The sequence below is a fragment of the Anopheles funestus genome, chromosome 3RL (genome assembly GCF_943734845.2).
Source record: "Anopheles funestus chromosome 3RL, idAnoFuneDA-416_04, whole genome shotgun sequence".
In the NCBI taxonomy this organism is placed as follows: domain Eukaryota; kingdom Metazoa; phylum Arthropoda; class Insecta; order Diptera; family Culicidae; genus Anopheles; species Anopheles funestus.
The window spans coordinates 50,500,036-50,515,863 of NC_064599.1; the positions used below are offsets into that span (position 1 = coordinate 50,500,036).

The 15,828-nt window shown below is 42.6% G+C and overlaps 2 protein-coding genes across 2 annotated transcripts in view; one reads left to right on the forward strand and one right to left on the reverse strand.

Moving 5' to 3' along the window:
• The window catches only part of LOC125769488 (uncharacterized), a 71,638-nt gene that overhangs the window by 38,238 nt on the left and 17,572 nt on the right, over positions 1-15,828 (reverse strand). The gene's annotated exons all lie outside the window — the stretch shown is intronic.
• LOC125769489 (uncharacterized) lies at positions 7,250-8,743 on the forward strand. The gene has a single exon (XM_049438223.1). It carries the CDS (start codon positions 7,250-7,252, stop codon positions 8,741-8,743), a length of 1,494 nt encoding a protein of 497 aa, XP_049294180.1.

The following is a 15,828-nucleotide window of genomic DNA, read 5'->3' on the forward strand; positions in this document are numbered from 1 at the left end:
TATACAATTATAACATCGCATCGGAACAGTGCAGCTAATTGCAATGCAATCAAGTAGGATTGATCCAGGCCGATTAATAGGCGTCCTTTAACTTTTGCCTGCAGAACAAAAAGGTTTGCACCAATAGCACCTACAGTCGTATATGCAACCATCTGATACATTACACTTTTCCTTGCAGCGTTCCTCCAACACGATGCACCGGAACCAAGGCGCACTGTATGTTACAGCAATCGAAGGCGATGGACCGCTAAACATTTATTTAATATAATATCAAAATCAAATAATAATAAATAGGACATTAAAAGGGGATACGGAGTAGATTAGATTAGGATTGATAGGATTAGTTCAGCATAGCAATTCTTGTGAATTGTAGCAAACCATATACAGGTAGAGACCGGAAGGGACCGTCGAAAAATCCCATCGTGCGGACAAAATAATTAGACCTGCCAAAATATGTTAAAAAAGAAAAACAAGAACGAAGTATCAAAACGTGCAAACCATTCCTTAAGATAGACCTAAGATAAAACAAAAGACTAGAAAATAAGCGTAAACAAAAAATAATCCTCACCAATGTTTGATCAGCTGCACACAATAAAATGCATTAGTAACGATTGCATGTGAACAAATACTCAGCAATAGGAAACATTCAATTTATAAGAACTTATGTAAAACCATGTACACAGTTACCACATTGACTATATAATAAAACAAAACCGTTAGATCCAGGTCAGCTGCACAACTGGGTTTCCAGTACGTACCTTGGCGTTGTTATTACAAAAGCATCGAGAGTCCGATACCGATATGTTAAATATATTTCAGTCGCGTTACGAAATCTGCACTACATATCGTTTATCTTTTTTTTCTGTTATTTGTATACAACGGCCTAGAAGTATTGATATATCGTTTACATTGTTGTATAAATAATATATTCATGCAAAATTTCAACCTAGCAGCCAGCTTAGTCGATGGGTTGATCATTGATCGTTTGCGCATATTTTTGTTATTTGTATTTGCGTATGTATTTCTTTAAATTTTAAACTTTAAATTTTCACGATACGACAAGAACACCTTTCGTATCGATTATTCGAATATCCCTGTGAAGCCCTCACAAAATGAAACTATTGATTTCATGGTGGACACCTTGAAGATTGGAGTAGAAAAGGTGTCTTTGGTGCAGCTGAACGGTGTAAAGGGCATAGTGTATGTCATGATGCAAACGCTGGATGAAGCTCAAGCTCTAGTAAGTGAACACAGTAAACTTTGATAAACAAATCTTAATAAGTCTCTGCAGCATCACAGAGAAAAAAAAACAATGAAAGTTTTGTTTTTGCATTGCACGTAATCAAGGTTTACATCCATGTTAATGTGCATTACATGCATTGCATGTAATCAAGGTTTGTTTACGACGTGGTCCTTACGTGGTTAAAAATTATTATCGAATTTGCGACCGTAACATAAAAAATAACAAAAAAAAAATAAATATTATCAATACCTAACCTGTTATCAGATAAAAAAATACATAAAGAATTGTTTAAACATGTTTTTTCATTCAGATAGAACGGCCTGGCCGTATTGATATTGTTTAAACATGTTAATAACAGATAATTGACAAAGCTACAACTCTTAAAAAGGAGTATAAAATCATATAGAAATAAATTTGAAAAAGGCAATAATGATAAAAAATGAGCCATATCGGTTATGCATAAAATAACGGTTACGGTTTTTTAATCACTTGAATTTAAATAAAACCGGGTCAACCGCCCTGATTCAAGGTATCGGTAATCTGCATGTAAACAATTAACCGCCTGATATTTATTAAGTTCAATAAGTGTCAATACCACGCGAACGAACCGAGTGCCCGGTTGTGAAAATTTTTGTTGTGTGTTAAAAACAAAATAATTACAGTTTTAGAGATACGTGAAAAGTGAAATTAGAAGTGAAAATTAGTGAGGATTCGTGAGGATTAGTGAGGATTAGCGAAGATAAGCTAAAAAGAGCCAAATAGGAAGAAAGGAAAATAGGGAAAATGAGCGTCCTTAGCCAGGTAAAAACAATTGGCGAGTTAGTAAGTTTAACGCAGGATGGGCGCGAGGTAGTTAGATTAATGCAGGAAGCAGGATTATTGAAGGGCGAACAGGAGTGCGAGAAGTGCCACCACTCGATGGTTTTACGTAGTATAGGGAGAAGAAATACGAGTAAATGGATTTGCGCAAGCGACAATTGTGAAGAATCGGAATGCTCTATCCGCAAGGGAAGTGTGTTCCGATACTCGAAATTGTCGCTAGCACAACTCCTTCGTTTAACCTTCGAGTGGTCCCGCGACTCGCATGTTAGCAGCACTAGGGCCGAGTCAGGAGTTAGTCGAAAAACAGTGAACAAGTGGTTCAGTGTACTTAGGGCAAAAAGCAAGGAATATTTAGATGAGCATAGGGACATCGTGGGCGGACCCGGAATGACGGTAGAAATCGACGAGTCCGTCCTGACAAAGCGTAAGTACAGCCGTGGCCGACTATCGGCCAATAATCAGGTGTGGGTTGTAGGAGGTATTTGTAGGGAAAATTTTGTAGGGAAAAAATTTTTGGAGTTAGTAGAAAAAAGAGATAGGGCCACGCTCCATGACATAATCCTCGAGAACGTTGCGCCGGAAACAATCATTATCACTGATCACAACGGACTCGAGGCTAATGGTTATGAGCATAGAACAGTAAACCACTCACAAAATTTCGTAGATCCAGGAGATAGGGAAATACATACGCAGGGCATAGAAAATCTTTGGGGTAAGCTTAAGCCATACCTTAAGAGGAAGGGAACACACAAAGCTATTATAGATTCATATGTTAGGGAATTTGAATTTAAACGCCACAACCCAAATGTGTTTACCACAATTATTGATGCCTTGAAAGCAGAGTAGGGCCAGCTTAGGATGAGCGTAGGGAAGTAGAATATTTATTTGTTAAGAACCATTTTAATTTAACCATTTTAACACTTTCTCATTCCAGCTGGCTAGCAAACGCTGAAATAAGAAATTTCAGAACTCCGACCCCAACCTCCACGTGGTGCTGGCTGGATTACAACTGTTGCAAATCATGACCAACAATTGTATACCGACTTGGGTGGGGAAAGAATGTTTTCTGTTTGTTTGTTTATTTTCAGATTATACAATTATAACATCGCATCGGAACAGTGCAGCTAAGTGCAATGCAACTAACTAGGATTGATCAATTGGCGTCCTTTAACTTTTGCCTGCAGAACAAAGGGGTTTGTACCAATAGCACCTACAGACGTATATGCAACCATCTGATACAATAAGTGTCAATACCACGCATACGTACAGACTGCACGGTTGCCAAAAATTGTTCCTTTTGTAAAAAAAAAATAATTAAAGCTTTGGAAATGAAGTGCAGTGAAAATTAGTGAAGATTAGTGAAGAGTAGCCAAATACAGGTGAATAGGAAAAACAGAAATTAGGGAAAATGAGCGCCATTAACCAGATGAAAACCACAAGTTAGTTAGTAAGTTTAACAGAGGATGGGCGAGAGGTAGTTAGATTAATTCAGGATGCCGGATAATTCAAATGTGAACAGAAGTGCGAGAAGTGTAAAACCACTCGATGGTTTTACGTAGACAAAATATGTGCACAAGGATTTACGCAAGCGACAATTGTGAAGGATCGGAATGCTCTATCCGCAAGGGAAGTGTGTTTTGATGCTCGAAATTGTAGTTTAAGCTACTCCTTCCCTTAACCTTCGGTCCCGCGGCTCCCACGTTACCACCACTAGAGTCGAGTCGGGTATTAGTCAGAAAACGGTTAACAATAGGTTCAGGATACTTAGAGCAAAAAGCATGGCATATTTAGATGAGCATCCCTATTTGCAAATTTGAATTCAAAAAAATCGAATTGAAATTTCGCGCGTCAAAAGAAAGCCCCTTGTATTTATTTTTCGTTTGTCAATATGTATGTTTGACAGATCTGCCACGTTTTAAGTCACAACATCAACCCGGCTAGGAGGGACAATTTGTTTTCGGAGCTGCACTTAGTGTTTTTGCCCACATTGACCATGTTCAAGTTTGTGGAGCAGCGCGCATGTAGCAAATTTTGTTTGCGCAATGGAATAAACGCTGCGGAAACATTGCGGATGTTAAAAAAATGGTAGAGTGATTTCAAAGAATGGCCGTGAGAATGTCTAAGACTAGAACCATCCGGGCAGACCATCCACCTCGACCGACGACGCCCACGTCGTCCAAATCAAGGATTTGGTGGTCAACAATCGTCGGTTGACGATACGAGACCTTTCGGAAAGTGTTGGTTCCTTTACAAAAGTACGAAATTTTCTTGTTGGTTTCCGATGGCTGAATCAGTATATAGTAGGAGAACTAAGAGTGAAAAACTTTTTTTTTCGCTGAAAAGTTTATTCGTATATTTACAGTGTCACGGTTAAATAAATAATTGAAACATTATACAAGATATTCATGTCCACAACAAACATAAAAAAGATTGGGCACTGGGGAAAATTGGACACTCAATCAAGTATGGAGTGTTAAGTATTTTGTTTCGTATTTCAACAGTAAAATAACGTGTTTGCTTTGCAGTGACGCAATAGCTATATGCAGACATCAATCAACATACTCAAATCTCTCCGAAAATGAACAAGTGTAACAAATTCAAGCTTTAAATCGGAGTTTGTCTGCGCAGCGTAATCTATTTGTTAATATCAAAAATAAAAATGAATCAATAACTAAAGCAAATCTTCGAATAGGTCATGCAATAGCAAAATATGGAAGTCCCTTCACTAATAGCGAATTAATCAAATTATGCTGGCTTATGGCAGCTGACGAAATATGCCCCAATAAAAAAATATATTCCCTCCAAATTGAGACTGATGTTGAGGGGAAGAATCCCAGAATGATACTAGGAAGCAAAAAAAATGCAGCTCACATCTCATAACGGATAGTAAACCCTGTATTGTGTAAAATAATGTATCCATGTTGTACATGTGTAAAATAAGTCGTCGATTGCGTGTGTTCTCTTTTGGTGCAACATATCAACTAATTTGTTCTTTGTATCTTATGCCTACTTGCTCTACACTTACAATTACTATTTCAATGATACCACTAACACCGTGCCGTTACGCATTCGTTACACTAGTGTTGTACCATCTAACGCTGTCCATGGATCCTGCGCCTACCACAGCGATGTCCAGACAGCCAGGAAAAGTCGTCCGCGTTGGTGGACAATAATCGTCGATTAACGCCGTGATACCGGCAGCAACTGATAGCAAGTCGGGGAATAAAGGTACTGATGGCAAGTCCTTGGATGATGTTTTGGAAAACATCCGCGACTGCAAACAATTTTTATTAAAATTAGCTTTGATTTGAATGATTGTAATGCTAAAGGAGCAGTCAACAATCCTAAATCCGTGTAAGGGCACTCGTAAAAACGTGGAACACTTTGTGTTAGAACGCCCAAGAAAGGAATGAAGTAGACGCTATAAACCCCCGAAGAATCCGAAGGTAACGGCTGTCAAACGTGCTGATGGAAAGACAGTTAGCGTTCTACAGCGAGAGAGGATAGACCGTTTTTGAACTTCTTTAACCTTACTTTCCTTTATTTTGCTTTTGTTGAATTTGACTATGTGAAATAAGAAGAAAAGGAAGAAAATTACAAAAACCCTTCAAACGCTTTGTGCAGCGAGGCTGCCGGAACACTTTGTGTTAAACTATTTATCGAATGAGGAGAAAGTAGGTAGATGTTTTCAAAAAAAAAAAAAAGATCGGCAAAAACGATTTTATCTCCTTTTTTTTATATGTCCAAAAATTGGATGCTGAAATCGTGAAACAAGACGCAGAAAACATGCTACACGAAGCGTTAGATTTGTTATTTGTTAAAATATGTTTTGCCATGTTCAGTTGGGTAGGATCTGCAGGAAGTAAACTTGATTTTTAAAATATACTAATATACTACGTTCGTTCTTATCTGTAGCCACAAACCATATGGGAGTGGAAGTAAACGAAAAATATGTTGAAGTTAATTGCGCTTGCAATTAATTGCTGTTACACTGCTTAAGGTCCATTTAATGATCGAGTGATAGTGAACGTAAAATTTTGTTTTTTGAACATATTTTTCAAAACAATTGTCCAAATATGAAGTGTTATACACCAAAAGATAGGAAATTAAATTCCCCAACTGTTGGCATTTTTTAAATGAATAAAATATTGTAGTTAATACATTTCCTAGTTATTCCCCGTTCACCGTGAAATCACCGTGCAAATCTCCATGGAGTGAAATGCTGTCAAATTATTGATGCAGTTCACATTTACCGGTTTGATGCGGCGAATAATTTGAATAGAACCGTTTCACTTTCAGAATAGTCAGGGAATTCTGAAATTGATTTCACCGAGAAAAATATTATTACAAAAACCTCACAGGTGAGTAGTTTAACATATTGATAGGAATTGGTACTTTTAAAATGATTAATTAATTAAGAAAATAATTGATAATAATTTTTTTGTTTTTATTTTACTGTCCCCTATATTTATGCTATATAAAAATAGTTTGAATTTAAAAAAAATTACGTTCTTCACTCTATTGTAAATTCCGAATAATTTAAATACAATAATCTTCATTTATTCAATTCAACTCTGATGGTATGATATCAAATAAAAAAGAAGATATTTGTTGAGATTTATCTGAATTAATTAAAATTAAGTTGAAATATTTCACGGATATTTACATGCAATATAGACCTTAGCTAAAAACTGCACTAGAGGAGTAATTATGACAACCGATCGAGGGCAATGATTAATGAACTATTAGGATTAGGAAATGAACTCGATGTAAATGAACTTAAGGACAAATGAATACACAGGAGCTAACCGATCATCGCGCGCGTTACACGTATTAAAAAGGAATCCGGAAAGATTTTGCGAAAGAAACAATCTCGCACGACTGGTTTCGTGAGGTTTTTCACATTTTTGGTCCTTCGAACCGGATAGATACGGATTAGTGTGTGAATTGTTTCTTTCTTCGCTCTGCATCAAGAGCATCAGTATATTCGGTACGCTCCGCATCACGAGCAAAGTGCAAATCATCTTACGCGCCATTCCGAATTCGCGCGTGAAAGTTCATTCGCCCTACGGAAAGGGCAACGGTCGAAATTGCGCCATCGTTCAAATTTGTGTCATCGTGTTTTTCGGTCCTTTTCGGTCGTAGTCATTTTTCATGAATCATCAGTCAGTGAAAGTGACTAAAATGGACAAAAAGATCAAAACTGCCCAGCATCAAAAACTAATCGCGTTGGAGAACATTAAATCGCTGGAGCGGTTTACACAGGCGTTCAGCAGCGACGATGCAAGCCAAATTCCGGAGGCTTTGGAGGGGCTGGAGCAGTACAAGCAGGAGTTTTTCACCGCAGTGGCGAAACTGGAGGAATGCGACGACAGCAGTGAGGCGATACAATCCTGTATCAACGACAGGATCGATATGGAAGAACGGTGCCGACGGCTGAAATCATTTCTCAGAGAGAACCAACGGAAGGACGCCAACCCGCTAAACGAATCCACTCTTTTGGCAAATTCAACGCTTGCGTTTGGTCGGCCAAACGCACCCAATCTTCGGTTGCCAAAAATCGAACTGCCGACGTTCGATGGGGATTCGACAAAGTGGTTGTCATTCCGCGATCGTTTTGTCGCTATGATCGACGCTTCACCCGACTTACCACACATTGCAAAATTACAATATTTGCTTTCTTCGTTGAAGGGCGACGCAGCGGTGCCCTTTGAACATGTGGCTTTGACTACCGAGAACTACGCTGTGACGTGGGCGTCACTTCTTAAGCGTTACGACAATACACGGATGCTGATTCGCGATTATTGGCGGAAGCTTCATTTCCTTCCGGGAATAGAAGCAGAAAGTGTCGACGGTTTGACATCGTTGGTGGATGAATTCACGCGGCATGTGAATGGATTGGTGAAACTACAAGAACCAGTCGATTCGTGGGACACACCTCTGTCCAACATGCTTCTAATGAAGATGGACAACGAAACCATCTTAGCGTGGGAAAAACACTCCGTGCAGTTTAAAAGGGATAAGTACCGTGAGCTGATTGAATTCCTGCAGGATCGTGTTCAAATATTGAAATCGAGCAAGAGCTTTGCATGCGCAAAAATTGCACCGACCAAGGTGGCCGGCGCACATCGTCTTCCTGCATCACGGAAGTCGATCACGAGCGCAGCTGCAATGCAGAAGAACGCATCCATCTCTACTTCACCTCAACTACAGAGATGTCCGTTGCAGTGTCCGGAACCTCATCTACTACGCAATTGTCCGGAATTCATCAACAAGGAGATACAACAACGACGTGACATCGTCAAAGCAAAGGGTCTATGTTGGAACTGCCTCAGCAGCTCACACCAAGTGAAATCTTGTAGATCAGACTACTCGTGCCGATCATGCCGTGAACGTCATCATAGCCTACTTCATCACGCTTCTCATTCATCCGTAACTGTTCAACCGAAAGTTACTCTGGCGGCTCAATCCGACGATGAAATGGTGTTTCTCGAGACGGCAATAGTTTACATCGTAGACGATTATGGAATTAAGCACGAGGCTAGAGCGCTTCTTGATTCGGGATCGATGTTAAACTTTATATCGGAATCATTTGCTCAGAAACTCGTCACCCCTCATACGAAGGTGAATGTGTGCGTTATTGGCATCGGGTCAGCAAGGCAGCAAGTGAAATGTTGAATGACCGCTAGTGTTCGATCTAAGGACCTACACTTCACCACACCGATGGAGTTTTTCATCCTTGACACACCAATCGCAGCCATTCCTACCAAACCGGTAGACGTTTCTTCATGGGATATGCCGAACGTGACCCTCGCTGATCCCACTTATCACGTTCCTGGTAAGGTGGATCTCATCATCGGCAGTGATCCATTCTGGGAGGTTCATACTGGACGTAAGCGATCATTAGGCGCAGGCAAGCCGTGGCTAGTGGAGACCCGATTTGGATGGGCTGTTTCCGGAAATACAGTGCAGTCATCACCAGCTCCACGTGTATGTCATGTTGCAACGAGCGAAAGTCCTTTGGAGGCAATCATGACACGTTTCTGGGAGAGCGAAACCATCTCCGATGAACCCGCTCTATCTGTGGAAGAAGACATCTGTGAGAATCATTTCACCGCTAATACAACTCGGGATGGTTCAGGAAGGTATGTCGTTAGCTTGCCACACAAGTCTAATCCCAATATCATTTTAGGAGCCTCAAGGCAGATAGCAGATCGTCGTTTGCTAGCGGTGGAACGGCGACTGAAGGCTAATCCTGAAATGAGGGAAGCATATTCGTCATTCATGCGAGAGTATGAACATTTGGGACACATGATAAGGCTCGAGGAGCCAATTGATGAATCATGTCCACATTACTACCTACCGCACCATGCTGTTGTAAAAGAATCCAGCACATCGACAAAGGTTCGTGTAGTATTCGATGCTTCGTGTAAGACGACGTCAGGTTATTCCTTAAACGATTCCCTGCTGGTTGGACCTGTCGTTCAGCAAGATCTGTACACTATTATGCTTCGATTTCGGTCACATGCTATTGCGCTCACAGCTGACGTTGAAAAGATGTACCGTCAAATCCAACATCACCCTGCAGATAAAAACTTTCTTCGAATTCGGTACAGAAAGGATCCGTCAGAACCAATAGCAACCTTCGAGTTACAAACCGTAACGTATGGTACCGCATCTGCACCATTCTTAGCCACACGGACATTGAAGCAAATTGCATACGATCATCAGGAACAGTATCCTCGAGCAGTCGTTCCGGTGCTTCGAGATTTTTACGTTGATGATCTGTTGACGGGGACGGATGAGATATCAGACGCGATCGAGATGCAGAAACAAATCTCATCCATGTTGCAGTCAGCTGGGTTCGCGCTGAAAAAGTGGGCATCGAACAATCCTAAGGCGCTTCACGGGATCCCTCAGGAGGATTTGGCATTGCAAACATGCCATGAATGGAATAAATCGCAATTTGTGTCCACTTTGGGATTGATCTGGGAGCCAGCAGCAGACGTAATTCGGTTTCGCATCGAACTACCTCCTTCCGCATCAGTGTTGACAAAGCGCTTGGTTTTATCGTCTATCGCTAAAATATTCGACATCCTCGGAGTACTCGGCCCAACGATAGTTATTGCCAAACTATTTATGCAGCAGTTGTGGTCGCTTAAGGAAAATGGTGTTGCACTGGGTTGGGACAGTGAGCTACCATTGCATCTTCAACAAGAGTGGAACAGGTTTCACTCATCGCTACATTCTCTTCGTGAGTTGCACATTCCACGGTTCATATCGCTTCCAAATGCAACTACCACCCAATTGCATGTCTTCGCGGATGCTTCTCAAGCAGCATACGGAGCATGTTGCTATTTCCGAGCAGAAAATCATCACGGGATTTCTGTGAACCTGTTGACCGCAAAGTCAAAGGTTGTTTCTCTAGCTAACACTCACTCGATCGCCAGACTCGAGCTCTGCGCTGCACGGTTAGCCATACAATTGGTTAAGAGAATCAGTACGTCACTCAACACTCCCATCATCATCTTCTGTTGGACTGATTCGATGACGGTGTTATATTGGCTGAAGTCACCTCCACGTCGCTGGAAGCCATTTGTCGCCAACAGAGTGGCACAGATCCAACAGGAAACTCGGATCAAATGCTGGAGACACGTTCCTGGGGTGGACAATCCAGCAGATGATATATCTCGTGGGCTGCTTCCAGACAAGCTACTATCTTCTCATCGCTGGTGGCATGGGCCACATTGGTTAAGTAGCAAGGAGGCAGATTGGCCACATAACCCTACCACAGAAGAAATCGTTTGCAATGACGAGGAGAGAGCTACACAATTGGTTGCTGCAACATCTACAACGAACGATTTTGGCAGCAAATATTTCGCACGGTTTTCTGGCTACCTGAAACTTCTTCGAACGACGGCATACGCCTTGCGCTATCTTCGATGCTTAAAGAATAGCGTATCTTCGGTAACAGCAGTTAGCAGAAAAAATACAACAGTTGCAGAACTTATCGCATTGATCTCAGCACTATCCAAGGATGAACTACATCGCGCTGAGATGTGTTTGTGTAAACTTGCGCAACAAGATTCGTTTCCGGAGGATCTTCATGCGATAAGGAGTGGTAACGAGATACCACGACACTCACGGCTAAAATGGTTGTCACCTTTCGTTGATCATGATGGAATCTTGCGTGTTGGTGGCCGGCTTCGAAACGCGCAGATTACAGACGCCACGAAACATCCGATTGTGCTATCTTCGAAACACCCGCTCGCATCATTACTGGTTTGCTGGTATCATCGCAAACTGTTGCATGCTGGACCGCAACTTTTGCTAGCTTCACTTCGCCAGCGATTTTGGATAATTGGAGGCCGCAGTTTAGTGAAGTCAATTTTTCATCGATGCCACAGGTGTTTCAAGAGTAAACCTTCGTTGGTGAGACAAGCTGCCGCCGATTTGCCTACATCCAGAGTGTCACCGACAAGGCCGTTTGCAGTATGCGGGGTTGATTATTGCGAACCCGTAATGATCAAGTCAGCCATCCGCAATCGAAGCGCAACCAAAGCATACATCGCGATCTTCGTATGCTTTTCGACGAGAGCGGTGCACATAGAATTGGTCAACGATCTAACCACTTTTGCATTTTTAGCCGCACTCCGAAGATTCATCGCTCGCAGAGGTCTGGTTACGGAAATTCACTCCGACAACGCGACTACATTTAAGGGGGCTGCACACGAGCTGCATCGTCTGTACCAGATGCTGAAGTGCAGGAACACGGAACGGGCGGAAATTTTCAATTGGTGCGCGATCAACGAAATCCGGTGGAAGTTCATTCCGCCACGGGCGCCTCATTTCGGTGGACTGTGGGAGGCTGCGGTACGGTCCGCAAAACATCACATTATACGGACGATTGGAACGGCGAGCCTCACCCAAGAAGGCTGGTTGACATTGTTGGCCCAGGTTGAGCAATGTCTTAATTCTCGACCATTAGTTCCGTTATCGAGCGAGCCCACTGATATGGAACCGTTGACACCGGGTCATTTCTTAGTAGGGTCAAACATGTTAGCACCACCACAGGTTGATTGTACGAACACTCCGTCAAATCGGTTGAAAGAATACGAACTCGTTCAAAAACACCTTCAGTGTATATGGGCACGGTGGTACCCAGAATATTTGCAACAGCTACAGGCCCGTGCAAAACATATTTCATCAAAACCGGTAGATCTGAAAGAGGGACAACTAGTTATTATCAAGGAAGACAACACACCACCTACCTTATGGCCAATGGGCAGAATAACGAAATTACACCCAGGGAGAGATAATACGGTTCGAGTTGTCACGTTGAGAACAGGTGCAGGGAAGGAAATAGTACGTGCAGCAGCAAGATTAGCTATTCTTCCGAATCCAGATCTTTTTGAAGATAATTAGCCACAAGGGATCGATCGGTTTCGATCAAAACAAAACAAACAAAACAAGTGTCATACACATACACATACACTTCACTTGGCATGAGATCACATTGATAGCGATCACACATGATAGGTAGAGCAGTGAATTGCATGTAATCATTACAGATAAGCCAATATTGAATTTCTTAGATTAGTTAAAGAAATACTTTCTTTGGTGGCCGGAATGTTGAGATTTATCTGAATTAATTAAAATTAAGTTGAAATATTTCACGGATATTTACATGCAATATAGACCTTAGCTAAAAACTGCACTAGAGGAGTAATTATGACAACCGATCGAGGGCAATGATTAATGAACTATTAGGATTAGGAAATGAACTCGATGTAAATGAACTTAAGGACAAATGAATACACAGGAGCTAACCGATCATCGCGCGCGTTACACGTATTAAAAAGGAATCCGGAAAGATTTTGCGAAAGAAACAATCTCGCACGACTGGTTTCGTGAGGTTTTAAGTAGTATGTGCAAAGTACATACCCAAGCAGAAAGTTTCAATTTGTCAAGAGCAAATGACAGAATGTCTCCCTCTAATCAGTATCCCGTGCCTGCTCGCACTTACACTGAGCATGCGAGTTTTCGCATGCTGTTCGCTTCTCTTGCGTTATGCCCTCTTGTTTGTAGTACAACTACAAACTTTGTACCCATGCCACGCATGGTGTCCTGTTCGCGCAAAAGTCTTGTTTGCTCCCTCACACAGTGCTCTCTACACATTAAGTTCTACTTCAGCGTGTGTATCGAGGGTGTGCAATCGACGTGATTACTTTACGTATTTCACACAAACCGCACACAACACAAACGAATCGGTATTGCTGAAGAGCGTTTAATAGTCGTATGCAAAATCAATGCAGCGAGATTCGAATCGCAATATGTAATATTATGTTATCCCACCCACAGGATACGATGATGTAGAATGGCATGTTTCATAAATTCCCTACATTAGCCTACATTTACTCATTTTTACCGTTGCAATTTTTTCATTGGCAAACTAATTAGTTTGTCGTGATGAGAACACGCACTCTTTGTAATTACCATTACAGCCTCCAACGATCTAGTAGTGCGTATATCACTCGGTTTGATTTCTCGCATTAAGATTCAAACCTTACCGAATTAATCCGAATGAAAGGGCTCGATCAAATCGTTACCGGTCTCAAATTCACCACACGCTTTCCATTTTTTGCGCTACGGACTACTGCTACAAAGTGTATACAGTGAAAAAGTTTCCGTTTATTTCAGTGCCATAAAACGTTATTCCAACCATCGCAATTATGTCTGATTTGAACCGCGAACGTAAATCCGGTGGATTTTACCGACGATCGGCCAAATTCCAAAGGCAAAGTACGCCCGAAGAAGATGATCGGGAAGCGGGCCCTAGCCAAAGTGGCAAGTTCGAGTGTGTTGTGTTTTCTGTGCGATTTGTGTGAATCATGGTTCTGTTCTTTTTTAGTTCCCTTCGAAGCGGTTACTGACTCGCCACCAAGTGTGGACTCCCCGCCCGAAATGCCGCCGTTGGATCCGGAAGCATCGCTATCGGAGGCAAGCGAACCGTTGTCCGATTACATCGGCGACAGTGATAGCTTTTCCTACGATAGCGACGCCGACGCCGACGCCGGTGTCCGGACAGTTGAAGACCTGCCGCTTGTCGATGGCATTCGATACTGGGCCTTGTCGAATAACGCCACGCATCGATCCATCGACATGGTCTTGAAGTTGTTCCGGAAGGCAGGTATTAGAGTGCCCGTTACCGCCAAAACGCTGCTGCAAACGAGGCGAAATCCATCGACGGAGATTGCACAACTCGCCGGTGGACAGTACTGGTACAACGGATTTAAAAAAACGTTGTCCATTTATTTTGGGTAAGTGCAATTAATAGCATTTGTGCATAGAAACAGCGACAATTTTTTATCTTTCTTTTGTGTTACAGAAACCAGGATCCACCAGCGGTTGGCCAATTCACGTTGACGCTATCTGTCGACGGTTTACCGCTGCACAGAAGCGGCTCGTGCCAGTTTTGGCCGGTGCTTTTCTCCGTCGATGAGTTGCCAGCAGCGCCGGTGATGACGGCGGCAATTTATTGCGGCTTGAAAAAGCCCGATAGTGTCGAACAATATTTGCGTCCAGTAGTGACTGAGCTCAACGAGCTTATTAGAAACGGATTGCAGATCAAGGGGAAACTCATTACCTGCAAGCTTCGCGCCATTGTCGCAGACACTCCTGCGAGGTCGTTCGTAAAAGGTAATAGAAAAGAGTTTTTTTTATAAATTTTAATAATCGTCCACATGTACAGACTAGTAATTTTTTTTCCTTTTCATTTTACTAGGCGTTATAGGGCACACCGGTTACGGTAGTTGCCTTAAATGTACGGTGCAAGGACACCATACCACAACGGCACGAACTATGTTGTTCCCGTACTCAAACGCGCCCAAACGAACCGACCGAGGCTTCAGGGATGATGTTTACCCCGGACATCGCAAAACCGCTACGCCACTGCTGGATTGCGCCGGGTTCGACATTATCGAAGATGTTCCCGTGGCCGATCGGCTGCACCTGTTGGACCTGGGCAACGTCCGTCGGTTGATGATGGGCTGGCGAGACGGGAGGCTAGGCGAGCCGAAGTGGAACGAAAGAAAGCGCCACAGTTTTTCGTTGGCTTTGCAGCAGACAGCACAGCCTTGTGAGGTGCATCGCAAGATACGGCACTTAAAATATTTGGGGTATTGGAAGGGTTCGCAATTTGCCTTTTTCTTTCACTACAGCTCCTTTGTAGTGTTAGAGGGGGATATTCCACCCAGCCGCTACGAACATTTTATGTTGCTGTTCTGCGCGATCACCTTGCTGTCTGCAAAGGTCCACCAGGCAAAGTGGCCACTCGCTGCGCAGATGCTGGAGAAGTTTGTGAGCTTGGGTGAACGCTTGTACGGAGAAAAGTTCATGACCAGCAACGTCCACAATTTGCTGCATGTGCACGAAGAAGTGGTTCGTTTTGGTTCCCTGGCCTCCATTTCTACGTACAGGTTTGAAAACGAGCTCCAGCATCTGAAGCGCATGATGCGCAGCGGGTGGAAAAGTTGGGAGCAGGCGATCGGCAGAATATCGGAGGTGGAGCAGTTCGGTATTCAAGAGGCCGCCCTGCGAATTACCTATCCATCGTACAGCGTACGAGGTAGGATGATAAAGGTATTCGTAAGGGAAAAGCTGACATTGATGAACAATCATAAAAATTGCTGGTTGTTGACGAGAGACGGGAGCATTGTAAAAATGCAATCAGCGGCGATGGGCATGGATGCGGATGCTGGCCA